The sequence below is a fragment of the Sprattus sprattus genome (assembly GCF_963457725.1).
Source record: "Sprattus sprattus genome assembly, chromosome: 2".
Lineage (NCBI taxonomy): Eukaryota > Metazoa > Chordata > Actinopteri > Clupeiformes > Clupeidae > Sprattus > Sprattus sprattus.
This window is the reverse complement of record NC_137921.1, coordinates 44,773,656-44,800,451: the sequence shown is the minus strand read 5'-3', so window position 1 is coordinate 44,800,451 and position 26,796 is coordinate 44,773,656. Positions and strand designations below refer to the sequence as shown.

Genomic DNA, 26,796 nt, shown 5'->3' with positions numbered 1-26,796 from the left:
GGGAGAGGACCTACGCCTGTGTAATGCATACACAGTGTGCTTCACATCTGTCCATATGTTCCCCTTCCAAGGGAATCATGGGAGCCGAGGGGCGATTACTCACCATTCTGGGCCATGTCAGAAGCGAGCAGTTTGTTTTGAAGGGTGGGATTCAGAATTACAGCACACATGAAATATTTACAACCATTAGGAGTCGAGTTTGCCAATTACAACTTGGCTAACGTTCCCTGTATTCATGTGGGTCCAGGCAGACGGAGATAGAGAGAGACAGACACACATAGGAAAAGAGAGAGAAAGAGAGAGACATTAGAGTAAGAATAAGAGGGAGAGAAAGAGTGACAGAATGGCTAGCAATATGGGGGGAGAAAGCTGACAAAAGAAAAAAATAGGAAAGGAGAAGAAGGACCGAACAGAAAGAAAAAGTGAAAGAGAGAACAGAAGAAAGGAAAAACAAAAGGAATAACCGAAATGAAAGATAAAGCAAGACAGAGGAAGAGGGAGGAGGAAAGTTTCCCCAAAGCAAGCCTTGGAATTCACACGGCGAACAGTGCACCCCTAAGGAGGCCTTTGCGAGAGAAGCTATGCTGTAATCCAAGTCAAATGAAGTGAGTCCACCCTAAAACTTTCCTCTGCCCTCCTTTCCCCCCTTCTTCATCTTTGTCTGATTTTTTTTTTACCTTGACACGGGGAGTTCCCCCAGTAATTCTTCAGAGAGGGCTCAATTTCCAGGGCTGAGGCGCTCCACTTATAAAGCAGGCCAGGGGAGATGGGTGAGCACTCTTTTTCCATGGTTTGGATTTCGATGCTGTCCAGCGCCCGGTCCCAAACGTGCAGCTGCGTCACACTGCCACACAAGGACTCGCCACTCCGGAACCTTTTTCCATACCCGTCACCTTCTTGCCCCTGGCCGACAATGAAGACGCCATCGCCTCCTAGGTCCCCACCAGGGTACAGCCCGTGGCCCAGATCCACAAGCTGCCCATCTGTCCAGATTTCCCAGTTCCCCTTGTTGGAGCTCCAGCTCACACACACTGAATGCCATGCCCCATCGTTCTGGAGCGCCGCCACCGATAAGCCCACATTGCCGTGAACCAGCAGGGTGAACTGGATAGCCGCCCCCCTCTCCAGAAGCGGAACCTGGGCCTGGAGCTGGAACTCGTTAGCGAATGAGCTTATGGAATAAGAGAACACAGTGGAAACTCCATGGCAACCGAGTTCAAAGAGGACCTGGGAGCATACGGTCACTGCATTCATAGGGGGGAAGGCGCGCAGCAGGCGAGCCGACTTCCGGTCGGAGTGCTCCGAGAATTGCAGAATGAAGGAGTGTGACATTGGGGACATCTGAAAATCTTTACCAAAAAAACAACAAGAAAGAAGAGAGAGAGAGAAAAAAGAAGGTGTATCATAAATTAATGGAATAATGTTACGTCAGCCCCCTCTGCGGTCACACATCGATTGTAAACACCAAAGAAACACTTTCTTCTCTCTCTCCCTTTTTGCAGTTTAAACGTCCCAGCTCCGAAAACACACTAACCATATTTCCAAATTAAGCACACACAAGCCTATGTTGAGGAAGAAACATTTACGTCAATAAAAAGGTGATGATATTCAAACAAATTGGCAGGAAATTGAACACTTGACTCACCATTTATTTGTGTCATGACTTTCCCTGCAATCCAGACAGGCTGAGTGATGTTGAGGGACTGCAGAAACTTGGTCAGCTGTCGGTTCTCAATGTCACTTGAGACCCTGGCCAGAGCTCCAGATTTCTGGGCGCAAACCTGTTGTATAGCACTCCAGTTGAGGTGGTTAGGCACTAACTCATAATGGTAGTTCTCAACAGGAAGATGAGGGGTTCCACTCAGCACAAAACCTGTATGCCCACAGTTGAGGTTAAACCAAAACGACATGAAGTTCAGTTTTGGCAGTTCAAGGGTTGTAAAATGATTGGCAAGTATATTCTACTGTTCCACAGAAGATGTTACTCTAGATGTTACTCTTTTTTCTACATCTCCAAAGACACACAGTTGAATTATCTCCATGGCTAAATTATTGGAAAAAACATCTGGTATACACACTACAACACTATGACTACATACAAACTGCAACAGAAACAAACATTTCACATATTCTCAGCTGAAAAGGTCTCATTTTACCTTTAACGATGCAATGAAGACATTCAACCTGTGAAATAAAACGGGTTCATATGAATTGTGAATACAGTAAATACAACTTTAAAGGAATTCAGCTGATAGCACAAGCAGGCTACTCACAATGACAGCCGACTGCATGAGATTTAACCACAGCATACTGTAAGAAGGAAACTGCAGTTAGAAACTGGAAATTAAATCGACATCAGCTGCTATAACACTGTGATAACGCCGTGCGTAATAACTCATTCGTAGCCAGTTCGTTCACCATTAAACTCAAGAAACTTACAAACAAAATTGGCCGCTCTACAGAAACGCCAGAGCTGATACAGTGACTTACCTGAACACAGCTCTCAGAGTCTTCAAAAAAATGTAACGATGGCTACAAATGAGTTTTCCCTTTGTTTCAGTAAGTCCAACATGAGCAAACGTTTGCTTTCATTAAAATTCCATCGCAAACTCTCACCAGAGCTGTTCGGTATAGTCCTTTACTGGAGTAACAGTTGAAAAAACAACAGCAAAAAAGATATTATATCCAAAGTAGCCTCCGTTCTCCTGCCGCAAACTTATGGGAACCTTCTTAATGATATCAGCGTTTGCGTATGATGCGCTGACAGAGCGCAAGGAGGGGTTAGCTCGAGCTGCACGGGTGTAGCCACAGAATTTTGCTGGCTGAAAAGGCGGCACGCTGTGCTTCACATGTTCTACAGTGTTTACATCCTTGCTCATGACAGAGACGTCTTTGGCTGGGACTTTCACCACAAAATTAAACCACCAAATTCCGCCACAATTTTCAAGCGACATGTTGACACGTGGTTTTGTGAACTTTGAACTGTAGCTTACTCTTGTACTTACTAAATAATGTCCAAAACCATTAGTGATGAAAAGAACTTTCATTCAAACACAAAAGAGCACAACGCCTTGGCCAAGCTAAACACCAGATTTTATTTTAAGGGAGCACATAGGAATAACAAAGCAGGTACAGGGTTCTATGCTTAGCTTCCAGAGATTTTGTGGTTAACAGAAAGTGTAGCATGTATGGCAGCCATTCTATGTGACAAAAGGGAGATGATGCTTAATGTTTGCCCCCATATTATTATAGTTCTACCAGGTTCTGAAAGACACTCCCCATTCTAGTGTAAGGTACAAAAGGCCTGCTCTTGCATGGGGTAAAGACAAAAACATACCATCTAATGTTGTGGGAATGATCACCACTTTGCCCTGGACCATGTGTTTAATTCTAACAATGAAAGGGGAGTTTGGGCATGGAAGATAACATTGGCAGCCATTCTGGAGTGACTAATGGCACCTCATTCAACAACCCCTTACAGCAGGCAGATAAGCTCTCAAAGCCATTTTGATTTTACAGGTCATAAAAGCTTGCCAGTATCCGTTGAAGGGTACACACTATTATGCTTGCAGACACACACATCAGGAATGTAGCTCAACAAAGTCTGGCTTGTTATATTTATCAATACCAATAGATGAAAGTTATACACAAATCTCAGAAAACTTTGAGGTTATAATGTATACCTTCCTGGATATTTTTGTGTCTATGTGCAGAAGTTTGTTGAAACTGCTTTCCCATTATAGCAGTAGAATATCTTAATCAAACATAGTGCACTATTGCAGTATAACATACATAACCTTTTTTCTACTATTGCTGAACAACACAGCCACTACTTACTAGGGTTAAAGTGGAAGATGTCTGGTGATGTGGGCTCATCATGTGGTTCCACTCATGTTAAATGTGAACAGAATTTGAGTAGGGCAAAATCAAATAGGTTCAGTATCATTGATGTTAAATTGAATCTTCATGTACGGTTTGATTTGCACATTAACTAACAAACCAGTCATCTCTGAGAATAACGGAACTCGTGTAATACTTTAAAACTCCTGATGCGTAGAGGCAAGGCCCTTACCAGCAAATCCAAAATGGCCATCCTCATTATAAAGCCAATCCATGCCAAGACATGAAAAAACATTCAATATATAACAGAACACACGCATATACATTTAATATAGCAACACACCAATATTACATGATTTGCCAGCACAAAGTGAGTTTTCATACAAAACGGAGGGCATTATTTTTCTTACAGTATAACCGAAAAGTGTATTGTACAGTTAGAAAAGTATGGGCTGTGTAATATGTCCAGTGCAAAAATACAAACATTTTCATACAAACATGTCTTCAATTTGTTATGTTATAGAAAATCCACAGCACCATATAACCGACATTCAATTGATGACTTCAATGCAAAATAATAATGTTATAATTTAATCTATCAGTTTAAAAAATTAACCAAATTTTACAATGGAGAAAATTTTACCCAGTCCACCATGCAAAGTGCAATCTTTGACTCTCTGCAAAATATGGCTTCAAAAAATGTGTACAGCTGTGCCATTCAAGAAAAAAAAGTAGTGCATTTAAATAATTGAGCATTCTCATACAGGTATGCGGTTAATAAAGATTTTTTCCTAGGTCATATACAAACACATAGGCATCCAGGTATCCTAATGTCCCTTCACCCACTAGGAGGTCAAAGCAGCTCACACCCACTGGACATCCTTAGAAACAGGCGTAGGCCCTGTCAGGCCGTACATTATCTTAGGCACAGTCTTGTTTCTGGGTGGTAGGGAGGCGAGGGAGGAGTTACTCCCCACGCTTGTGTTACACTCCTCCACTGACCTCCTCGAGTTACCCTCACTGCCGGCAGAGTCCCGCGCTCTCGCCCTGCCACTCTTAAACGCAGTTGCCAATGAACGCAGAGCTGCGTGTATATCGTCGCGGGCGTCCATGATGCTCTGGCTGCAGGGGAGCTGCAGCCCTGCCCCACCGGTTCCAGTGCCAGCTTGCCTCGGCAGGCCACTTATGATGTCATCAATTACCCTGGAAGAGGACTGGATGGCAACAATGCTGCCGTCATCACCTTTTCCTGTGGAATGACGACAATGGAGACAGGAACATGGTTTAAAGTGAGAGTTATGAGGCTCAGAGAGTGAGTGGATGGGTAGAGGGGGGCTCTGGTACCTCTGAAAGAGAGGGACAGGGACGAGTGAAGCTGCCGCAGCGCCAGGTTGAGCTGGAAGAGGGAGACTGCTGAGGTCCGCACTTCACACAAGCACTTCGCCACATCTGAGGCCTCATCTCCAGCTCTATCTAAGGAGTCCTGTCCCTGCTGGGATGGAACGATACACATGCATACAGAATTATTTCCTTGAAAAATATTGGAGAATGAAAAAAACAAAACAAACATAGCATAAAAGAATATGAATTAAACACATAATGAATCGACTTAAATAGCCTTCACATGCTTCTTCCGGACCAGAACACTCACACACACACACACACACACACACACACACACACACACACACACACACACCTCTATTCTGTTCAGTTTATGTAAAAAGCTTACAAGGAGCATGGAGTTAACAGTAGATAACAGTAGTTGTTTTGCTGGGGTGACTGATGGCGCCTGATTCAACACATTCATTACTGGTACGGCAAAGCACTTTACAGCGGGCAGATAAGCTCCCGGGCCATTTTGATTTTTACAAGAGCTGTAAAAGCTTGCCGGTAGCTGTGGAAGGAACATTAATCTGTGGACATGTTCCCCTTTGTCAGAATCAGAAGGCGGTTGTTGTGCTTACTGAAATACTGCAGTAGAGGTAGCTCTGAAGGGCCTGGGCTGTGTCCAGAGATTTGGTTTTGAGGCTCTGCAAATGCTGCAAAAACAATTGTTAAAAATCGCAAAAAACACATTGGCCTTTACGCACATACAATTAGGTACCCCCTTTCATTCAACAAATAAATCTAAACCCCAAATCCCCACTAAATATAGAATGTAATGTGGAGGTGTCTCACACCTCTGTTGGCATAAAAAAAATCCATCGATTCTCCCCTAATGATCAGTCACAATGTACGAAATTAGCTTTAAAAAGGGGGCCGACATCACCTGGGTTTTAGGATACATCAGTTGGGCTTCCCTCAGCAACTCTTTGCTGATGTTTTGTCCTTCCTCCAAAAGGCCACGAATGCCCCTACACGTGCCATCCAGTAGGGAAACCAGTGGGGGGCGCTATTAAGAGGGAAAGGGCAGCGGGCACAAGTTAGAAAGCACTGAGCGTATTTGTTGATTTCTTGAGTAAAATTTGAACAGCATTTTAAAAAAAAGGCCGCTGTGGAAGGGGGCTGGTACAGAAAAATCGAGCAGCTGCACTGTCCGGTCTCCATGGACACACCGTCCACACAAATGCTCTTGCTGTATTGTTGGTCTAGCAGCATTGAGCATCACCCATGGCAGTGACCCGTTGTCTTTTACCTTGCCCACAGCATCAGAGCCAAGCTCCACCACATGCATCTCCGTCCCTGAGAGAGCCGAAAGGTGGCCAATCACGCCCAGAGCTGTGCTGAAACACTGGCCCATCTTACTTTGGGCCTCGGTCACCATGGATGTGATCTCGGAGTCACAGCCCTGACCAAGTCATAGAGAGAAGAGGAGCAAAAACATCTTTGTCATCTTCTTTCTCAATTATTCCAATTAAACACACTTTTACAGTGTGCATTTGTACTTGTAGCGCCACACAGATAGAGTACATTATGTTGACCCTGTGTGTTCTCTTTATGTGGACCCTATATTCCTTTCATCTCGGTCCAGCAAATGATAGAAGCCAATTCCTGCTCACCTGAATGAGAAGCTGAAAGTAGCCACCCATTTTCTTCACTTCAGTCTTGAGTCCCTCAGCAGTGTGGAAGACAGCGCCGTTGCATGGCTTGATGCTGGAAACCCAAATGAGTGTGGTGGACACCGCCCTCTCCATGGCCAGAGTACCCTTCATCAGCTGGGTCTGGGCCTCAACACTGCACACAAACACTGGAAGACACATTCAGATTAAACACAAAAACTGACGAAAAATTATACAAAAGTATTTGGTGTCTCAGTCGCAGTCGGTGTTATGCCCTAATAACAGTGATTCATACGTCAGCAATTGTTAGCTAGTTGTCCTAAAAGGTGGAAAAAAATGGCAGGATATCAGCCACCTGAACCTGAATTATGTCAGTAATAACTGACTTAACAATTGACCATAACATCATAAACCTTTCTCTCAAAATCTTTCTTGAACGGTTTAAATTCTGATACTTATTCTAGGAGAGTACGGATTCTGGCTTACGATTCTCTGGGCTGTCTTCATCGAGCTGATTGTAGAGGGTGGTGATGGACTTCACCACAGCATGGATGCTCAGCAAGTCAGAGGTCAGCCGGTCAGCCACGCTCTCGTCGCTAGGGTGACACTGACGTAACCTGGCAACCGCCTGACCAATCATGTCTTTGCTGAGGCCTGGCAGGGCGGAGTCTGAGATGCTGGAGAGCTGGGACGGGGGTTTGTTCATTCCCATGAGTCCCGCTGCCAAAAGATACAGGACATTAGCGGTCAGCACAGTGCCACAAGTATTCAACATTCAGTGTGTGTGTGTGTGTATGACATAACTTCATAATGTTGAAATAAACATAACAGTACAATTTTATAGAGTTAGCTATTTTAAAGTCCAAAAGTAATATTTAGCATGATGTAATATTCGCCAGCATTTATTTTATGATTGATCCAGTCACACAGTAAATCACTTTGACATTGTAACACAAGGTTAGAGTGACTTAATCCTCCTCAGATGTCAGCGCATACATCTGCAGTTCCAGCTGAAAAGGCCCACTCATGTGACAGATGGAAACTGTTGCTGCTCTGTGGTAGCTGATTTGAAAACCAGTGCTTACATTTATTTGGACACGAAAGACTGGTTTTAAATAACCATTCCTTCTCTCTCTGCGGACCGTGCCTTTTTAACCTTGATGGACGGTCCAACCGGCATCATCTCAGGGGCGAGGAAATGAGGATTTGGAGTCCAAAAAAGCTCTTCTGGAACCGAGCCTCCTTCCATCAATACCCCCACACACTTACGCTGACTCTCTCCTCTCACACACATAAACACAGATCTGCTCCCCTCCCCCGTGGATAAATATGAGTGCTTTACCAGTGGACTGCGGTCCCGGGCTGTGCAAGCTCTGGATGGGGTGGACCCGGATCTCATACAGCCGCCCCGAGATCCTCCTGCTCTTCAGCAAACTCCTACTTCTGTGCCAGGGCAAAGAACAGAGCAATTTAGGACGACGTCTCTAATAACAGCAAACATGACATGAAGAGTGCTGGAAATGCTTTTTTTCCTTCCCCCAAACATAAAGTCTTGGAAATAGTTTTCTCTCTGTTGATGTCTACGTCAGCTAATTCTGAATAACAGTGAGGAAATCTACACACTCATCATAATGACAACTAAATAGCCATGTCTTTTTTTTTTATATATGACAGACAGTCCAGGGCCAGCCACAACAAGAGAGGCACCACCGTGAGCAGTGACCTGGGGGTCACAGACCACTGCAGACAGGGAAAATCTCTGGGAGCCAGGCGCTCGCCAGGGTGCGTAGGAAACCCTGAAATGCCGCCATGTTGCCTTTGGCCTGCTGTCCCGCAGTCGATTAGCAGTGGTTACCACTGGAGTAACAAACATGCCAAACAAGAGGACTGAAGAAAGAAGAGGAGGAAACTCAAAAAGAATGATGGTGGGGGTGGAGGAGGATAGGCTGGAGGTTAGCGAGTTGCAACTTAGGAGCATGGTAAAGAGGAAAGCCAGCTTTTTTTATGGGAGTGAAATTATTTAACAGCCTGAAAAATGGCATATGCTAATATTTTGTGTCTGGTGAATTCATGCCACCATTTGGTGAAATACGCCATTGTGCTCCGGAGAGACTCCGCTTGAGTGTTCAGTCGTAAAAGTCAGACAGATCTTTACGGCCAAGGAAATTTGCACAATAAAAAACATGAAATACAAGCTGAGGGAGAGCAATGCATAAAATATTAATAAGCACTACAGTTATGAACAGCAGAGGGATGGAATGACTGGAGACCAGGGAGAGAGTGAGAAAGAGAGAGAATGATAAAGGGAGAGAGAGAGAGAGACCAGAGATATTACCTCCTTCGAGAGAGGGAGGAGGCACTGGAAGAGGCTGATATATCTTGTTCCCACTCATCATTGGGGTCGTAAAACACATCGTCGTCTTTGGAGGCTCGGTCCCCCTGAGGGAAATAAATTAGCGCGTGATCTCTGAGCCAATATTTCTCTTTTAATTAACAGAAAACCAAAACAACATTTGTCACCATGACAGGCTCTTTGCCCAACAAAAAAATCTGTTTGTCTCAAGCGTCATTGTCAAATCTTTGGCAGCGCACTCTAGCGCGAAAGCTAGGGCAACAGGTTTGTTGTGAAAGCCCTTAATGGGCTGGTCATGCATCTGTTGGCTTAGATAAGAATGGTTCAAACCGCTTGTACAATCTATGTGGGCCATATTTCACTTGTAAGATATTGATGTTGTATGTGTTCAGACTACTATAAACAGTCACTTGTCTCAACCAACCATTGTCTGAATTAACACAATCAACATTGTAAAAGAGCAAGTTGATGGAAGGATATGCCCCTGTTGCCAAAGTAAATCGCCAAGCTTTACATTTCACTCTAAGGTAAACACCCGAAAACCGGGTCTGTACCTGGTCCAGTTCCCTCATGGCTGCCAGGCTGCTCTGGAACTTCTCCAGGCTCCAGAAGGTGGAGATGCCTAGCTTGGTGTTCTGGACCTGGACCTGCAGCTCCCCGTCTCCACTCCCCTGGGCAGACACTTCATGCCTTCATGAGTGGGAGAGGTTCAAACCCGCAAACAAAACAATTTAAAAGGCTATGAAGCATAACAGGATGAATGACAATGAGCGAGCTTGGCCAAGAATTTGGAACGATACACACACGTATCCAAACGTATTACTGTAACTGACATTTTCTCTTCGCAAATAGTTTTTGCGGTGGTGGTGTATTTGAGACATTCCAAAATCCTAGGTAAATTACATACTAAATGAAGTGCTGGTAAACACATGGTATAACTACCTGCTGAACATGGTGTGTTTCCTCAGCTTTTTGCCAATGGCATTTGCCTCCTCGATCATCAGCGAAAACTTCATAGCATCCCACTGTGGTGGAGCTGAGGACTGAGCTGGACCTGAGCCAACACCAAAGAGGGCTTTCAGCAACATCAAGAAAGGGAGGACACTTTCTGGCATTGTGTGTACAAGCAACACAGAAACACTCCCACATACGCCCTTGTTTATTAGAGGGCATCCCTATTACATGCGTCATATTCATTATACCATGGCGATAACGTAAACATCAACAACATACCAATTTTTAGAGCGTTATTTGTCCTCATGGCTCGTTTCTCCTGGATTTCAGCAAGATCCTCCGCAATCTTCCTCTTCTCGGCTTCCAGAGCTCCAATGATTTTGGCATGCCTTATGTCATGGTCTGCCATGGCCTTGAATATGGGACGGAAAAAAAACAAACAGATCAAACAGATACAGAGCATAAAATTATGTCACCAAAAAGCTTCTGGATTTCCTTCCTCCGCATCAACCCACGCACCCCCCACTCACCTGTCTGGTGGCCCGTGCCTCCATGTGGAGCAGTTTCTTGTGGGTGCTCACTTCCTGCTCCAGGTGGGACTTGGCAGTCTTGAGCTCCTCCATCTTGCTGGCCACTCTCTGACTGTCCAGCTCCTGCATCCTCTTCCGCTGGGTCTCCTCCTCCTGAGGGACAGCAAATGTATGGAATGAGCCATGGCAGCTACATTATGCATACACTCGTAAAAGAGCTTGCTGTGTTTTCTGATACTTTCTAAGGGAAAAACTTGGGCATGGAGTTTCAGAAGTCATAAGTCCACCCAAAAACAACATTCGTTGTTACTGGCGCTGTTTCTGAGGGTTGCACTTAGCAGTAAATGAAGTACACATTAATCTAGAACTGGTCCATGTTGTGTTTCAGCTCAGAGTCACACACTGAAATATCACCTACCAGTTCCTGCTCTAGAGTTTTGATTCGGTCCTCGTAGACCTGCTTCTGTGAGATCAGCTCTTTCTGCGCCATCTCTTTGGCCACCTGGATACCCTGCATCATCTCCTCTTTCGCCTTAAATCGTGCCGCCTCAATCTCAGCCTCCAGTCTGGGATAACACGAGAAATTACAATGGACAAAGCTTTTACATTCTATTCTCGACAGACAGATTAGGCTTTAAGGCTCAAAAAGAGTCATAAATAACTGTTAACTCATCATTTTTGTACATGGAAAACAACTTTGGATTTCCCGGCCTCCCCCGGATCTGGCATGCACACTTTCACTGAAGCAGAAAAACACATGTTTGAACTCACTTAGCCCTCTGGGCAGCGAGGAGCTCGTTCTTGGCAAACTCAAAGTCCTTGTGGCCATCGCCAGCACTGGACCAGCAGGAGACACGCTTCCCACTCTGCACCTCTGTGGGGTGGTTGAAGCGAAAGTAGTGATCACCGCCGAGGATCACCCTGTCGCCCTGAAAACAATTACAATTACAACTTCTTCAACATCACTGATAGGGTGGGAGGGTGATCTCACAAAGATCTCCAAGGTGTGGGGGGGGGGAAATCAACTTCTAACACAAATCAAACACCATTATAACATAACAGCTTAAGCCGTTATAGATTGGAGATTGAGTTGAGAAAAGGTGCCTGTGTTTTTTGGGGAGAATATTTTGGTGCAGTCAGCAAATAATATAAAACATGAATGTAAAATTCCACTGTGTTATTTGCATTCACCCTTCGAACATTTTCCACTGAACCTTTATATAAACAGATAGCTGAGGTGAGTAAAACCAGGGTACGCCTTAAAATAAAGAACATTCAACAATCCCCATTTGTCAATTACCCCCCTCCCCCGTGTCAACAATATATGAAACAAAGACTGATTAACTGCTGACTAAACCTAGCAAAGACAATATAAACCACCAGGGAAAATGAGTTTCTCTAGTTTGCTTAAGCTGTACTTTTGTACTGTTGACAGGAGAAAATAAATAAAAAATAAATTAATAAAAAGAAAACAAACTACTTGTTCGACTCAGATTAGAGACAGAGTCCCTTATTTCTACATTGAACCAAATCCAGCTTTCCATTTTGTTTTCTCTTACATGCTGAAGGACAGTGGATTCAGACACAAGGTTCCCATTCACGAAGGTCTTGGCATTCTCCATAGGCAAGATGCTGACTGTTCCATTTACATTGGAAATGACACTGAGAAGAGAAAAGAACGAAAAGAGAGCGGAAAAATCAGGCATGACCATGAATCACATTTACATGTTAAGAGAAGTGAGTCAGTCATATATAAACTTGCAATGGATGGAGGCTTGGTGTCTGAGGAAAACTGGAAAGAAACATGGCTTGAAAGCAACCGACCCAGTCCATAGCCAATATTAATTCTGAATAACCAGCCATCTTTCAGTACAAATACATTTATGTCAACTTAAGTCACCCAGGGCACTCTAGAACATTCATTGTTTTGGAGACTTTAGTCAAGGGTAGCACTAAATAGGTTAAAGTGAATGACACTTTGGAATAAGTAGTTAACTTTCTCAATCAAAAAAATATATTCGCCCTACACTGTCATTCTTGAACATAAATAGGCGCTTAGTTACCAGTGCTCATCTGCAATGAGTGCCCCAGACAGCTGGATGTCGTGGGCGGTTTCGGACTTCAGCCGGCCGACCTTGGTCTGTCCCTCCTTGATCATATATAAGAGCATCTCTGACAGCTGAGGGTCTTCATTCAGGTTGACGAGGTTGGGGAGCCGGTTGTCTACCTTAAAGGTGCTGCCCGCCCGCTGTTTCGTAGAGGAGACGTGAGACAAAGGAAAAGAGAGAAAGAAAGAAAGAAAGATAGAGAGACAGAGAGAGAGAGAGAGAGAGAGAGAGAGAGAGAGAGAGAGAGAGAGAGAGAGAGAGAGATGTAGAAGGTGAGAATGAGTCAAAGTCAGTTGTACATGCCAAGTACACGAAGAACAAATACATTTTCATGGTGGAAGTTTCCAACATAAAAAAGGAGAGAAAAAACATACTGTATATCCTAATGCTACGAAGTTACAAGCTTGAAAAATTGAATGTTAGAAACAATTAGAAACGTATTGGAAAGGTTAGTTAGACCAAGCACCAAATTAATTTTTTATGAAAAAATTATTATTGATAAACATACTGATATACACACACAAACACATAATGATAGAAAATGACAATATCTATTAAAATTGTAATAACATAACACCTCCATGGCAATCAGTCACCTGTAGCTCTTTGGCCTCTTCTTCTTTTTTCCGTTTTTCAGCCTGTTCCAGCTTCTCTCGCCAGGCACTAATGACAGAAAGAGATATCAGAAACACAGGAAAGTCCTCATCTTGTTTTTCGAATACACACAGGCCATTCCAGGAGCAAGCCCAAACTAATGACACCTCACAGTGCTCACCGGTGAACCTCAGCCATCTCTCGGTCCTGCTGAGTAAGCTGCATCTTCAGGGCCACAATCTCCTGCTGGAATAGCCGCATCTTCTCCGGTTCGATGCCCCGCAAGCCAGTTTGGGCCAACTTGAGTTTCTCCACCTCCGCCTTCAGCTCTATCCATGCACAACAATTAACCACAAAACACAAACAACTCATTACTCTAAATAAACAAATAAATAAGAACTCATTTCTTTGTTAGAGCCCTTAAGAGCTGTACCACTTGTTCAGCTTCACAACAGTGCCATCTGATGGCATTAAGAATGCATTGCAAATGCAATCTCGTTTGAATAACACCTGCATGACAGTTTTAGCCCCCAGGTGAATGACGGTGCATAAATATGCCCTGAGGACAAGGCTGGACGGAAGTTTAATTGAAAAGAAGGGGGAGATATGATGGATGGGTGCAAGGGTTGGCAGAGATGGTGGGAGAGGGGGGTGGTTGAGTGGCAGGAGGGTGCTGACCTCTGATGAGTTTGGCGTTGGTGTCTTCATTGACCTTGGCCACGTTGATAATCATGCGGGCCTGCTGAGCATAGCGCAGCGTGCTCAGGCTCTCCTCTACGTTGCTGGCGGCCGGACTCAGTGTGGCGATCATGGCCGTCTTCGAGTTCCCTCCCAGGCTCTCCTTCAGCAACCTAGAATCAGATAGCTGAAAATCATTTGCCTGACCTAAAGGCATTAAAAGATCCTCTCCCCCCGCTAGTTCTTTGCAGTGGCGAATGAATAGGAGTTCCAGCACGGATCAGATTCGTAATTAAATAAAAACTACTACAACGCTTCAGGCTACTGCTGAGTACATGCGAGTTTAAATGTGTTAATGTGGACAACGCTCTGCGTGACTGAACACAGGCAGAAAATCTAAGGTTTTACAGACCTTCTTTTAACTCGTATTACAGAGCCAGTGGTTTACACTCATCACCTCATTCATTCTGCCTCCTGGCTCCAGGGTTCATATATCACTCAATCCACATGGTTGACAAAATACAACACTGGGGTAACATCTACTTTCTGAACACTTAAAATTCCATCTCTGGTGTCTGGCACAGTAATAGCACTGCAAAAAAAGCAGATAATAATGGCCTTCATTCTTATTACATGAGCAAAAGGCCATTAAGTGTCAGCCTGGCAATGGCGCAAGAAGCAGCGCCTTCATTCAGCCATTTCCCCTGCATTTCTCATTTGTCTCATTCAACTGGTAATGCTTTGCAGACAGCCTTTATGAAATGCAGGAACCTTCTTTAGCCATCAGTCCTTACCACGTGAGGACTGACTCCCTGTAAGGGGTGAAGACCTTCTTCCTGGCCTGGGCCTGTTCGGACAGCGCAGAGATGACCTTTCCCAGGGTCAGTAGCGACTTGTTGATGCTGGCTCCCTCCTGCACAGACACCACAAATGCAGTCTGAGTCAGTCAGTCTTCAACAGTGTTCTCAGGGATTCTAGTATGACTTGCTTTTACTGTGGTGGCAGTAACAGTGGGACAATGTATGGATGTTTACCCGTAGTCGGTCTCCACTGGTTTGGGCAGAGGAGCACCGCTCACTGCCAGCCAGATCCACCAGGTTTATCCGGCTGGTGATGGTGTGGTCATGCTGTTCTCCCTCCACTAACTCTGTCTGCAGAAAAAAAAAACATTCAGTCCATACAACTTCATCCAAAACTTAAAATAAGCAAACTGGCTTTATTTTGATTGCACATGGAATACTACATTGAGGCCATTACATTGGAATGCTCACATTGAGATGTTGAGAGCGAGTTAACCAAGAGTGTTCATACAATAACATTGTACAAACTAAGTCTAATACTAATACGCTCTCAACCGGTGCAGGGAGTAAAGGAGGAATGTCTCACCTTAGTCTGAGTCAGAGTCAGAGTGAAGACTGAGTGAGACCTGGAGCTCTTGTCATTCATGCCAGTGGCTGCAGTGGCTCGCTGTTTATTGCCCAGCTCAAGCCAACCCTGAGAGAGAAAGAAAGACAGACAGACAGAAAGACAGAAAGAAAGAAAGAAAGAAAGAAAGAAAGAGAGGGAAAAAAGGAAGGGAGAAAGACAGATACAAAGTTTGTGTGTGTAATGTGACAGAAGTACACTGCAAAGAACCATCTTCCATTACATCAGATATATTTGCAGATGTTTCCCACATGTGGACAAACCCTGGAGCAGACCAGCCATTCTACTGGGTTGTGTGTATGTGTGCTGATGTGGCGCAGGGGAAATATTATTATAATCACCTGAATGTCTGCATAGGAGCTCACCACATTTCTGCAACAGAGAAAAAAGCATGTCTCAATTTGACACACACCTTCAAAAGGCCAGGCACTGATTTTACAGCCATTAGAATCCAAAGTTCACTATAGAGGATTTACACAGAGGTTAAGTATCACTCACGTGGAAAGGTCAGCAACATAAGGTCCATGAATGGGATGTTCACGAACTCTTAACTGTAAATGCACACAAAACATATAGTGAGGGATAAATAAAAGGGTGTAATGGGTCCTTGTAAAGTAAGTGCAAGTTAAACCAACAAAGTTATGCTTACCGGCAACCTTTTCTGGTTTTGTTCGTCCTTCACAATGAGCAAATCGTGGATTTTTTCATTGTACACCTCAAAGTAGCTCATCTCCAAATGACAAGTGATCTGTGGAATTTAAAGTCTTGTTATACGGCACAAAAATGAAACGTTCTCAAGGGAAAATTACTTTAAAACAATGTTAACCAACAAACACCAACTTAGAAATCATTAAATGGCTCACCTCTTTATTGTGATTCTTTGGCAGCCTGGAAAAAAGTTCCTCACAAAATCTTGGTGTCACCCCAACCTCCTCTCCAAACCCCATCATGCTGCACAGGTTGTAATGAAATGCAAGGAACTGTATAAAACTCAGGCATCAATGCAACCAGGCAAAAAAACTTTACAGCCAAAAACACATCTTCTGAATTTTTTTAAACTCTGAAACCAATACTCACGTGTAGGACTTCCCAGATCCCGTTTGGCCATAGGCAAAAAGACAAGTGTTAAAACCCTCAAAGGCTCTTTCAAGGAGAGGTTTGGCTAATTTTTCATACACTATTTGTTGGCTGGCAAAATCAGGATCCTTTTCATCGACGGAGCAGAAAGAGAAGTCAAATGAAAATGTGAAGCGCTTGGAGTCAGGGTGCTGAACAACGGTTTCCTGATTATCCATGAAGATGACTTGGGTAGCCTTCTCCTTCTGTTCTCTAAAAGACAAAATACAAGTATTTTTATTTTGAATTACCTTCTGACCTGCATTAGGAACTGTCCACAACTTTAATACATAGTTTGTTTCCAAAATCCCTTCCACCAATAAACATGTAATTTGGTCCATTTGCTTAATTATAGGCAGCCTTGCATAAAGACATGATCTTAAAAAGTAGTCTTACCTGCTACTGAAAGGCCTCATTCTGACAGCCACAGCCACTGCGCTGTTTTCCATTTTGAAGGAATCCTGTGAGAGCTGGGTTACTTGAGAGGCAGACTCGGTAACAGGTGGCGTTTCTGCGGATGCCCTAGACTTCGAAGCTCTTGAACTGCTAGCGGTCAGGGGTTTGGTGGCCTGTGTTGTGCGTGGGGTGTTAGGGGTCATTCTATTCTGACTGCCGATTGGCAACCTGTTGATTGGCCTTGGTGCACCGGGTCTTCCACAAACTGAAGTCACCTGCGAGGGCGTCATATGTCTCTCCAAACTTCCAGACTTGGTTGACACACTCTTGTTGGCGTCCCTCCCGGCCAAGCGCTCGAAAACCTCTTTCTTCACACTAAGTTTGCCAAATTGGGTTGTTTTGGTCGGGGTTGAAACTGTATTGCTCTGATAGTCTGACTTTGAAATATCCATTTTAGTAGTTATCTCTGCTGGTGGTTTCTGTGTCAACTTAGGTGCCCGTTCAATGACCTGAGCAGGAGTGTTTCTTCGACCTACCGTAGCATCCTTCGCTGGGGTTTTAAACACAGTGTCTCGGACGCTACCAGAGCGCAATACATTTGAAGCACGAGGTGTGCGACTGTTCGGTTCTGATAGGATTTTGGACTGTCGCGATACGGCACCACCAGGCCCTGGGTGACTTGCTTTTGCCCGAGCAGTGTGTGGCGTTTTGTCCACTGATCTTGTTCTGCGTTTCAAAGTCAACCTCTTTTGAGGTGCCTGACTTTGATTTTCAGCGTTTGATGTGTCCGAATTTTCGCCTTTCCCCGTGTCTTTATTCTCAATTGTTCTCCTTTGGAGAGTAAGTCTTATACTCGAGTCATTTTCTTTCGAGGGGTCTGAGATTATGTAGGTCTTGTTTGTCTCTCTTGATCTATCCACAGATGCGGTAGTTTCATCCATCATGTCAGCTGTTTTGAGTTATGACAGCTGATTCTATCGTTCGTCTGATTTACAAAAACCATGTAGGGACGGGGTGGATTCTGAGAAGGAGGACATTCAAATTAAAACTAACCAACTTGATATACAATAGCAAAATCAACTAAAAGGATAAGCCAGTGCTCCGAGACAGGTAGTAACTTTCCTCAATGAAACGTACACCGTAAAATAAAGAAACAAAACTAAAGTTACGTCTACTGTTTCATGGTAACTTCAAGGGTTACTGTTAAATTAAGATTAACGTGAACTGTTATCGTCAGCCAGCTCACTAATTACAAGAAGTAGCATTCTCTCAATAGTTATTCAATAGTGATCACATTTCATTAGCAAATTGGCAACTTTGGTTAGCTGACAGTTAACGTTAGCTGAAGTAACGGATGGTTTTGTTATGCTTTCCTCCTACTTATTCGCTCAAAACATACTGCTCACTAGCTAGCCAATACGTCGCCTAGCCAACGTTATAGTAACTGTACTCGCTATAATGTCCATTAGCTAGCTATCCATATGCTAGCTACCGCTAGCTGTTTTACATCTGAATCATTGAACTAACGTTACAGTTCGGACAATGTTATCCTTAGTACCGTAAAAGGTTGTTAGAAACTACAGTTACATGAGAGCCAATGTTACTTTCACCACTAGGATGTAGTAATATCAAAGATAATATCTAATGTTGTGATGAAGGCAAAACAATATTTTTACTAAGCCAACGTTATTTGTTTACCTTTATTCCAAAACGCTGTACCTTCTCTCCTGCCTCTTTCCGCTTCAATTTTCAAACTCCCCAGGTCGTCTTCCATTGGCTCTTCTAAAAACATGACGTCATTACAATAAGTAGCTGCAATGACAATGATCCGCGGATAGGCGGCAGCATTTCTTCGTTCAAGACGTTGAAGACAGACCGTGCATTGTTACAAGTAATGACGATTTTGTTGATGAAAACATACAGTGAATAACTCGCAGACAACGAATTTAAATTAATGCGTTTAATTGTATTCATTCGATGAAAATATACAAAACTATACAAAAGTGGCAACCACTGATGATACAACATTGACTATTTCCTAACAGTACTTCTGTCATGTTTTCTAATAATATCAAGCAGGTTCTCCTTGGTGACAACAGTGTCTTCCTTTCTCTGCCGCTTCTCCCTCCGTTGCTGCTCGACCAGATATGGGGAGTTGAGGACCTGAGGCGGCAACTGGGAACCTGTGGGCTTTACTCTGTTTACAACCTGAAGAAACAGTCGCTTGTGGTTGTTGTTCAGGAAGGTTATGGCAGTGCCTCTATGACCCAGTCTTCCTGCTCTACCAATCTGGAAAACATATATCAGTGTTGTAATGTAAACTGCAGTAAAGCATTCATTAAGGAAATTATAGGTTGTATTTTTGTTAAGCTCCAGTGCACATCTTTGAAATAGTTTGTACCTGATGAACATATTCATCCATGTTGGAGGGCATGTCAAAGTTCACCACCAGCTTGACGTTGACCAAGTCTAAGCCTCTGCCCAAAACCCCGGTGCTGATGACCACTTCAAAGTCTCCATCAAGCAAGCCCTAAAACAGTTTAAAAGTTCAAACTCTTGCCTCACTCCCCTGTGTACTTCAACTGTGTACTTGCCATATACATCCCTTCCCCATATTCACTACGTAGTTACCACAATTAGCGTTTCCCCCACAGTTGGGTTATCATGGGAGAACATTTAATTATTTTGTTAATTATGTTTCATATTTTAATAGTCTAATTTGAACTGCATTCTTTACCAACACTACTTAATAAACAACAAGTGCTGATATATGCCTATAATCAGAATCACGTTTATTGGCTAAGTAAGTTTGCTTAAATAAGGAATTTTACTGCCAAACCAACACAACACAACAGCACCACAGTCTGAGAAATATAAGAAATATATACAGGGAGGAATACAGGAGCTGTGAACTGTAAACACAACAAGTAGTGCAAAGTGTGGAGAGTGGAAGAAGTGCGGAGATAAATATTAAGTGGTAAGAGAATGACGTAAGAACTGGAATGTATTGCACATTTCGTATTTGAGATACAGGATAAAATAAATCTCGAGATTTGAGATACAATAAATAAATATGATAAATATAATTTTTTGTTGTAATTGTACAGTGGTTGTTTTAGTAATCCAGGGTTATTGCACAGTGCCACAGTGAATAAGCTGTTCATTTGTGAGACGGCTAGGGGGAAGAAACTGTTTCTGTCTCTGGAGGTTTTGGTGAACAGGGTTCTGTAGCGCCTACCAGAGGGGAGAAGTTGGAATAGGTTGTGTCCAGGGTGTCTAAAGTGATTTTCGCTGCCCGTTTCCTGACTCTGGAGGTGTACAGGTCTTGGATGGTGGGCAGGTCGGCACCGATGATAAAGAAACCATTGTGCCTTTAAACAGTAATCACAACATCCTACACCATCAACCAATTTTTTTCTCACCTTCAAGATCCTGTTCCGCTCATGCTGGGTCTTGTCAGAGTGAATGGCCACCGTTTTAAGAACCATCACCTTCTGCACCGCCTCACAGAGCAGGTCTGCCCCAAGCTTACAGTCCACAAATACCACCACAGGCGGCTGGTAAAGCTTCCTGTCCTGTGCAGAGAGAGAAAAAAAAAAGCAGGGGTAGTGTTGGAAAACCAATAAAAAAACATGAATTCCAAATTCACTTGTGGAGGTGAGAGATAATATATGTTTACGGCCAATTACCACAGCGATAACTTTAACAAACATTAAGTCTTTGATGAGAAAGGAAGGTATTGGGCTGGCCACATGTCATTTCAGAATGTTTAAAAAACAATCCTGAAAATCTTTATTCTATTTAAGCATCGAGAAAAAACGTCTTACTGCATTAGGTCTGCCAAATGTTTAATGTCTTTGGGAATGTAATTGATGAGGAAATGCAAGAGGTACCTGAGAAGTACACTGCAAATGAAAATAACAGACACTTACAATGCTCTTGACATGCTAATGCATATTTAAAAATGGCAAAAGGGGCGCAGCCATTTCCTGGTTGCTACCCCACGCATGGATTGTGGTATAAGCCGTTGCTACATTTTTCAATCAGGGCCATGGCCAAGAGCCCACCCATTTCCTCTGTTTGGGGAGGGGGTGGGGGTGTTAGAGCTGTGTTGTCCATCTAAATATGGTCGGGAGGGTTATTTGCGCTCAGATCCACCCGATTTGTAACTAAGCCCTTTTGCTAGTGTACCTCTGTTGAACAGTGAGTATACCAAGGCACTGTGAAGCAATCTAACTATAGAGTCAATCATGCTAGAGATGTGTAAATAAAATACCCACACTCAATATTTCAAACAGTTTCTTCTTCTTTGAAGGCTCTTCGACCCAGAGAACTATCTGCCGGATATCGGCACATGGTTGGTTCTTATCGCCAATGGTGATTCGGACAGGATCTTGAGTTAGACGTGCCGCTAGCTGCTCAGTTGCCAGGGGAATGGTGGCAGATGTCAGCAGAGTTTGCCGCTCTTTTGGTACTTCCTCCAAGATATCAAGGACCTGCTGCTGAAACCCCATCTTTAGCATGGTGTCTGCCTGGACAGACATTAAGATGATTCAGTAAAGGAAATAAACAGGCATAACAGATATATATATATTTTTTTTATGTTCTAGAAACCTACACACCTCATCCACAACCACAGTCTTCACTCCATTCAGTTGCACTGCCTTCTGTTTGAAGATTTCAAGGAGTCTCCCAGGAGTCGCTATAATTATCTTTTGAAGTGAAAAAAAAAACATAATAAATGTTATACGGATCTGATTCATCATGCTTGAAATTGATTTAAATGTGCTAATGAAAATTCACTCCGTGTGCAAATACTAGAATTCCCTCTCACTCTACAACCAGTCTATTCTCAAAATTAGAGATTATTAATACACCCCATTCCAATTCAGTCCTGAGGCATTAGCTGAAACAGCCTAGTTTCAAATTGACCTCATTACTTCCTTAGGGCTCAGATACACATACGCGTTTTTGTAAAAACGGGACGCGAGCAAATGCATTGATTCCTATGGTACGACGCGTTTAAAGCGTGCGCCCCTTCTCCACCACGCGTTGCGTCTTTGAAGCGTTTTTTAGGTGCGCTTAAAAGTTGAACTATTCTCAACTTTCCAGCGCAAGGCAGGGAAGCGCACCGCTTCTGTTTTGGCCGCCGCACTTTGCCAAGGCGTTACTGAAGCGTTTCTGCCTGAAAAAAGACGCTTATGTGTATCTGAGCCCTTAGGCTGTGGGCCGCTTTGGGAGCAGCACTAATGGCCTCCTGAGTCATACCTTGATGCTCTGCTTGAGCCTGTGAAGCTGAGGGGGCATGGGCATGCCTCCTACCAGCAGGGCAGTCCGCATGTTGGGCAGCCCCATCACCAGCTCCTTAACCTGCCTCTCGATCTGGATGGCAAGCTCTCTCGTGGGGGTGAGTATGAGGCCTGCAGGACTGGATGGAGTTCGTCGGGTTTTTCTCTAAGAGGAGCAAAAGATGGAACAGAGATCATCAATGAGACCATGTCACGAAAAAGTAATTGTATCTAACTAACACGTGATTCAAAATTCAGTGTGCAATAAATATGCCTCAGATTGTCTATAACAAACTCTTTAATGCTTAAATGTCACTCAAGGGATTGCGTCCATTCGGCCTCGTATTTCAGGTCTCTCCTGGCATCGGCACACCAGACTCATGCTTTGGGCATGCGGCAGAGTCACTGATATAAATAGCTGCAGTGAGCCCTTATGAATTACTCATAATAACTGTGACTTCCAGAAAGTCTTAATACTTACATGACTGGCTGCCAAGGGGCTTTACAAGGTTTGGAGATGGACAGTTGCTGCAGAAGTTCAGTAACTTTGTTCTCCACTATTATGTTGTGAACCATGAGTATTAACCTAAAATTAGGCCTAACCTAAAGCAACTGCACTAGCCTTCGTAAAAAGGCAATCGATTAAACTAGTAAATTCAAAAGTTTGTGACTCAATTAGAATAATATTCAATATCAAGGTTGTCTTCCACTAAGTTCATTATGCCAGACATACTGAACTTTGTGGCACCTGTTTATTCACCAAAACGTTCCCCAAACACAGAGCTTTCCCCCATAACCCTTTATAATCCTTAGTTTATTACCTCCAAGGCCCGAATGACCACTGGCAGAAGAAAAGCCACAGTCTTCCCTGAGCCTGTGTCAGCACTCGCAACCACATCCCTGCCAATGAGTGCAACAGGGATCATCTGCATTTGGATGGGGGTGGGCGCCTCATATCCAGCCTGGCTAAGATTCTTGCTGAGGACTGGGGGGAAACGGCAATGCTCAAACTCAATGATGGGTCTGAACACATCCTGGCCATCTGTCACAATGCCCAGCTCTCGTTTAACCTGCTGCACTTGCTCCTCTGTCAAGGAAGAAATAAAGTCGTCTTCTTTATACGAATACTCCTGCTCCTGGCCGTCCACTGCATTGTTCATAGCTGGCAATGTTGTCTGAGATAACTTGTCCCCCGTGGATTGACTGCGACTCAAAATATCTGCCACTAAGCCTTTCCCCATACTGGACAAGTGACTCGCCTTGCATTCTAGACTGCAAACGTCATTATCGGTACTGTCGCAAATGTATTCACCGTATCGTCCACACATGACACAAACGGGCTCTCCCGGTTCTGGCCATCTCTGACTCTTTTTGAAAGACTTCACTGGATCCTCATTTTGGCTGTCTTCTCCCGCGGGTTCCTCAGGTTCAGTGCAAAGGATGTCGCCCTTAGTAGGTTTGTCTGTAGCAGTGTTTACTGTAATTTCAACTGGATCCTTTTGTATACATGTTTCCGCAATGTCATTAGGGGTTTCTGTCACAGGACAGATGGGATCTGCTGTTCCCTCGACGCCCTCCACACTCACTTTGCACTTCTTCGGTACCTGAGGACTGTCGGAGGTTTTCTTTACCTTTAGTGATCTTGGCACAAACATATTCCTTCAGGTACTGCAGCTAACGTGAATGCTATAGCTTGTTGTCAGATTATACCACGCATAACGGATCGTCTAAGCACATGCATTGATAGGTATGGCAATTAACACAAATAAAATAATTTTAAATAATATATATTATCACAAATCTTGCCATTTACAAGCTTTTGAGTCTGGGATGTTGTTGATCTCTGTCGCTCGCCTTGCGTTTCCCCCCCAGTAAGTCGCCAGCATTATACGTCATTTGCCCGTTGCATTCTGGGTGTGGAAGTCTTATTGCCTTATTGTATTTTTTTCTTCTATTTTTTGTCAATGTCAGTGCACGAGTCTACCAAAGCCACACCACTGAAAACTAAGCAGTTATATATCCTACACACATTACTTCCACCACTTCCATGATATCCTATGCTTGCCATGATTAGTTTTTAGCCATTCGATATGGGACCAGAATTATCTCTTTCATTGATCTGCAAATGCATCTACAAAGTGATTTCACCGTCATTATCGAAAGCAAATTGTTCATCTGGCATATCATACATAACATATTGGATGCATTCATAGTGATACTGTTTGGGTGTAGATTACTGCTCAGGGCGACGCATAGCTTGTTTTAGAATGACTCTCTATGTAAATGGGTTACGTTTTCTAACTGAAGAAATGCAGAAATTACAATGCACAGATATGATTAAAAGGAATGATCAAAACATATCCTCCTCAGAAGAAGTGAACAGTTATTGACATCACATATGCCCCTCTTGGGCGGACCGCGCAAGCGCAGTGAGGTGAGCCTTTCACAGAAGACGGAGTGCGGCAGGAAAACCGCAGAGAGCCAGATTGAATATAGGAGGGAATGTACATTTTCCGAATGAAAACGTGTGGATATGAAAACAGCAAGACGGCTTCGTGTTAAGGACAGAAACCTTATAGAATGGAAAAGCTGTTTTTGCTGATTTAAAAAAGCATTTATGGACCCTATATCCTGATGAATCCGAATTGTAGTGTTTGAATGACAATCTTAGTGGAACAGAATGGATGGAAATTACATGGACGTGCGCTACCTTCTGGACTCATTTGGGGGAAACACAATATAGGCCAGACAGGCAACACATAACCGGCCTGCCTTATGAATAATATTTGTAATTGTCTGAAAACTGTATCGGGTTTTAGATCCACGGAAACAATCAGATTGCTGCATTAAATTCCAACGGTGGGATGTCATCGTTAGCCATTGCATCGTGAACTCAAGGCTTCTACAGAAAGGAAATTGACACGTCGAGGTGTTAATATGGGTGATTTGGCCGACGCAAAGGAAATTAAAAAGACTTTCATTGTTCCAACTATTAAGTCTTTTGAGCATTATGATTTCAACAGGGCTAAAATCTTTTCAAGCCTAACATGGCTAGTGGCCAAAGCCTATGGGACAGGTAGGTGGCGTATTTTCTTGTTATTCGACCTCACAATATGAATATTCTAACCATCCTCCACCGTTATAGTTGTTATTGCTAGGTAATTGTCTTCTCACTAATAATGGAATGGCACATATGCGGTTATACTATTCTGTTTGGCTTGACGAGTAGGCTAGCCTATGTAGGCTATTTATGCCCGTCCATATTATATAGGCTACATAGGGTTAGCCCTAACTATTGTGTCAAGAGAACAGGTTTCTAATATCTGAAAATCAGATTGTATTGCATTTGTCAAAATGTAACAAGTTGCCTCTGGTGTCAACTAGCACCATGGCAGGAGTCAGTTAATTGTGGGTCACTAATCGGGGCTTTTCATTCTTAATTGAGGACAGTGTTGCGGATAATCAGGCATTGGAATCTAGTGCTGAAGACTCAACATTTCATCCAATTCTCGGAATTAGAACGCTTTAGAAAAGCCTCAGTGTTGGCAACTTGGCATTAGACTTATAATGGTCAGGCTCTTTGCATTTTGTAAACGCCTTTTAACGAGACCGTTTGGCCTGCCCAGTCTTGTTGAATGAATGGATGTCCAATTTTTGCTGAATTAAAAAAAATAATAATACAAAACACCTCTATTAAAACTTGTATTTAAACATCTAGCCTATTATACTTAGATGGTTACTCTTACCTTACTACATGAAAGACGGGGAGGACATGACATCATCATTTGTGAGTCAATGTGGTTGCCAACTGTACAAAATATGTCCATCTCATCACAAAGATCTCCCTTACAGTGTATACAGTAAGAAAGTCCAACAGACTAGATGTCACAGCACGGGGATCAAATTCAGACCCCCTTATTCATCACTGAAGCACAGCTAAACAACTATATGAGAGCAAAGTCAAACAGACCCTTGGGGACAGCTCAATTATTGAATGAATCCGTAGGTAATTGTATACTTCACTCTAAATGAGTCATATTTCAAAAGACTAAACAACAGTTTATTAACTCTGTAAAGAATGAGAGCATTTTGGCAAAGAGAAAACACAAGTGACACTAAATGTAGGAATAGCCTATAGTCCATTGTTAACTTTCTATTGTTTAATTGTAGATCTATATTGGCTGCATTTAATCGCACATAGTTTTGTAAGGTTATTCTTCAATTTAAGTCAACTAGGCTTACATACTAAAGACAAGAACGATGAAGTACTTGCACAAAGACATGACAAAGAGCTGGATGTGGGCGTGAAGTATATTCCATTGTGCATCTTGGGCCCTGAAGCAGAGAATATTAGTGTGGTCTACAGAGAATATGACATAATTCATGTAAGCCCTTACTAAATGTAACCACAGAGGGCAATGATTATGTGTATTTTAAGATCAGTGAGATAATTGGAAGACCAACTTAAAACCACCTCATACTGTACCTATACATAAATTGTGGGGAAATTAT

General features: G+C 43.2%; 4 protein-coding genes across 4 annotated transcripts in view; 1 reads left to right on the top strand and 3 right to left on the bottom strand.

Annotated features, from left to right (window-relative positions):
* Positions 1 to 2,558, bottom strand: part of LOC308360398 (adhesion G protein-coupled receptor D2) — a gene marked incomplete at its 3' end in the record, with an annotated part of 37,390 nt that extends 34,832 nt beyond the window's left edge. Inside the window, exons 1-5 of the mRNA XM_080832308.1 lie at positions 2,491 to 2,558; positions 2,274 to 2,310; positions 2,157 to 2,184; positions 1,646 to 1,873; positions 678 to 1,349 (exon numbers count right to left, since the gene is read on the bottom strand). Coding sequence (XP_080688434.1) covers positions 678 to 1,349; positions 1,646 to 1,873; positions 2,157 to 2,184; positions 2,274 to 2,309 — 964 coding nt within the window. The 5' untranslated portion in view covers position 2,310; positions 2,491 to 2,558. The remainder of the gene's footprint in view (positions 1 to 677; positions 1,350 to 1,645; positions 1,874 to 2,156; positions 2,185 to 2,273; positions 2,311 to 2,490) is intronic.
* Positions 2,559 to 4,703: 2,145 nt separating this feature from the next.
* On the bottom strand, positions 4,704 to 17,940 carry kif14 (kinesin family member 14; the record flags this gene model as incomplete). Its single annotated transcript, XM_080831994.1, has 29 exons — positions 4,704 to 5,089; positions 5,185 to 5,332; positions 5,808 to 5,882; positions 6,113 to 6,235; positions 6,479 to 6,631; positions 6,843 to 7,030; positions 7,329 to 7,562; positions 8,185 to 8,285; positions 9,178 to 9,281; positions 9,750 to 9,885; positions 10,138 to 10,270; positions 10,429 to 10,561; positions 10,680 to 10,832; positions 11,098 to 11,245; positions 11,451 to 11,608; positions 12,239 to 12,341; positions 12,743 to 12,927; positions 13,384 to 13,450; positions 13,563 to 13,710; positions 14,060 to 14,232; positions 14,854 to 14,972; positions 15,094 to 15,210; positions 15,446 to 15,553; positions 15,826 to 15,856; positions 15,983 to 16,035; positions 16,134 to 16,232; positions 16,348 to 16,435; positions 16,562 to 16,813; positions 16,997 to 17,940. 29 exons carry the CDS (start codon positions 17,938 to 17,940, stop codon positions 4,704 to 4,706), a joined length of 4,860 nt encoding a protein of 1,619 aa, XP_080688120.1.
* Positions 17,941 to 18,958: 1,018 nt separating this feature from the next.
* ddx59 (DEAD (Asp-Glu-Ala-Asp) box polypeptide 59) lies at positions 18,959 to 24,141 on the bottom strand. The gene is made up of 7 exons (XM_080860743.1): positions 23,106 to 24,141; positions 22,265 to 22,450; positions 21,619 to 21,708; positions 21,277 to 21,528; positions 20,419 to 20,571; positions 19,398 to 19,526; positions 18,959 to 19,285 (listed from the first exon to the last, which is right to left on the bottom strand). The coding sequence occupies exons 1-7, from the start codon at positions 23,937 to 23,939 to the stop codon at positions 19,028 to 19,030; spliced, it is 1,902 nt and encodes a 633-aa protein (XP_080716869.1). The 5' UTR covers positions 23,940 to 24,141; the 3' UTR covers positions 18,959 to 19,027.
* A 1,080-nt stretch (positions 24,142 to 25,221) lies between these two features.
* The window catches only part of camsap2a (calmodulin regulated spectrin-associated protein family, member 2a), a gene marked incomplete at both ends in the record, with an annotated part of 39,124 nt that continues 37,549 nt past the window's right edge, over positions 25,222 to 26,796 (top strand). The window contains one exon of the mRNA XM_080832873.1: positions 25,222 to 25,360. Within this exon, the coding sequence (XP_080688999.1) occupies positions 25,222 to 25,360 (139 nt within the window). The remainder of the gene's footprint in view (positions 25,361 to 26,796) is intronic.

Bases quoted from the DNA above. Each gene is read 5' to 3' on its own strand.
- ddx59 (XM_080860743.1), bottom strand. From the start codon at position 23,939: ATGTTTGTGCCAAGATCACTAAAGGTAAAGAAAACCTCCGACAGTCCT. The intron at 22,451-23,105 runs GTAATAAACTAA...TGCTCCTCTTAG, and splicing joins TGGTCATTCGGGCCTTGGAG to AGAAAAACCCGACGAACTCC. The intron at 20,572-21,276 runs GTGGGTATTTTA...CTCTCTGCACAG, and splicing joins AACTGTTTGAAATATTGAGT to GACAGGAAGCTTTACCAGCC.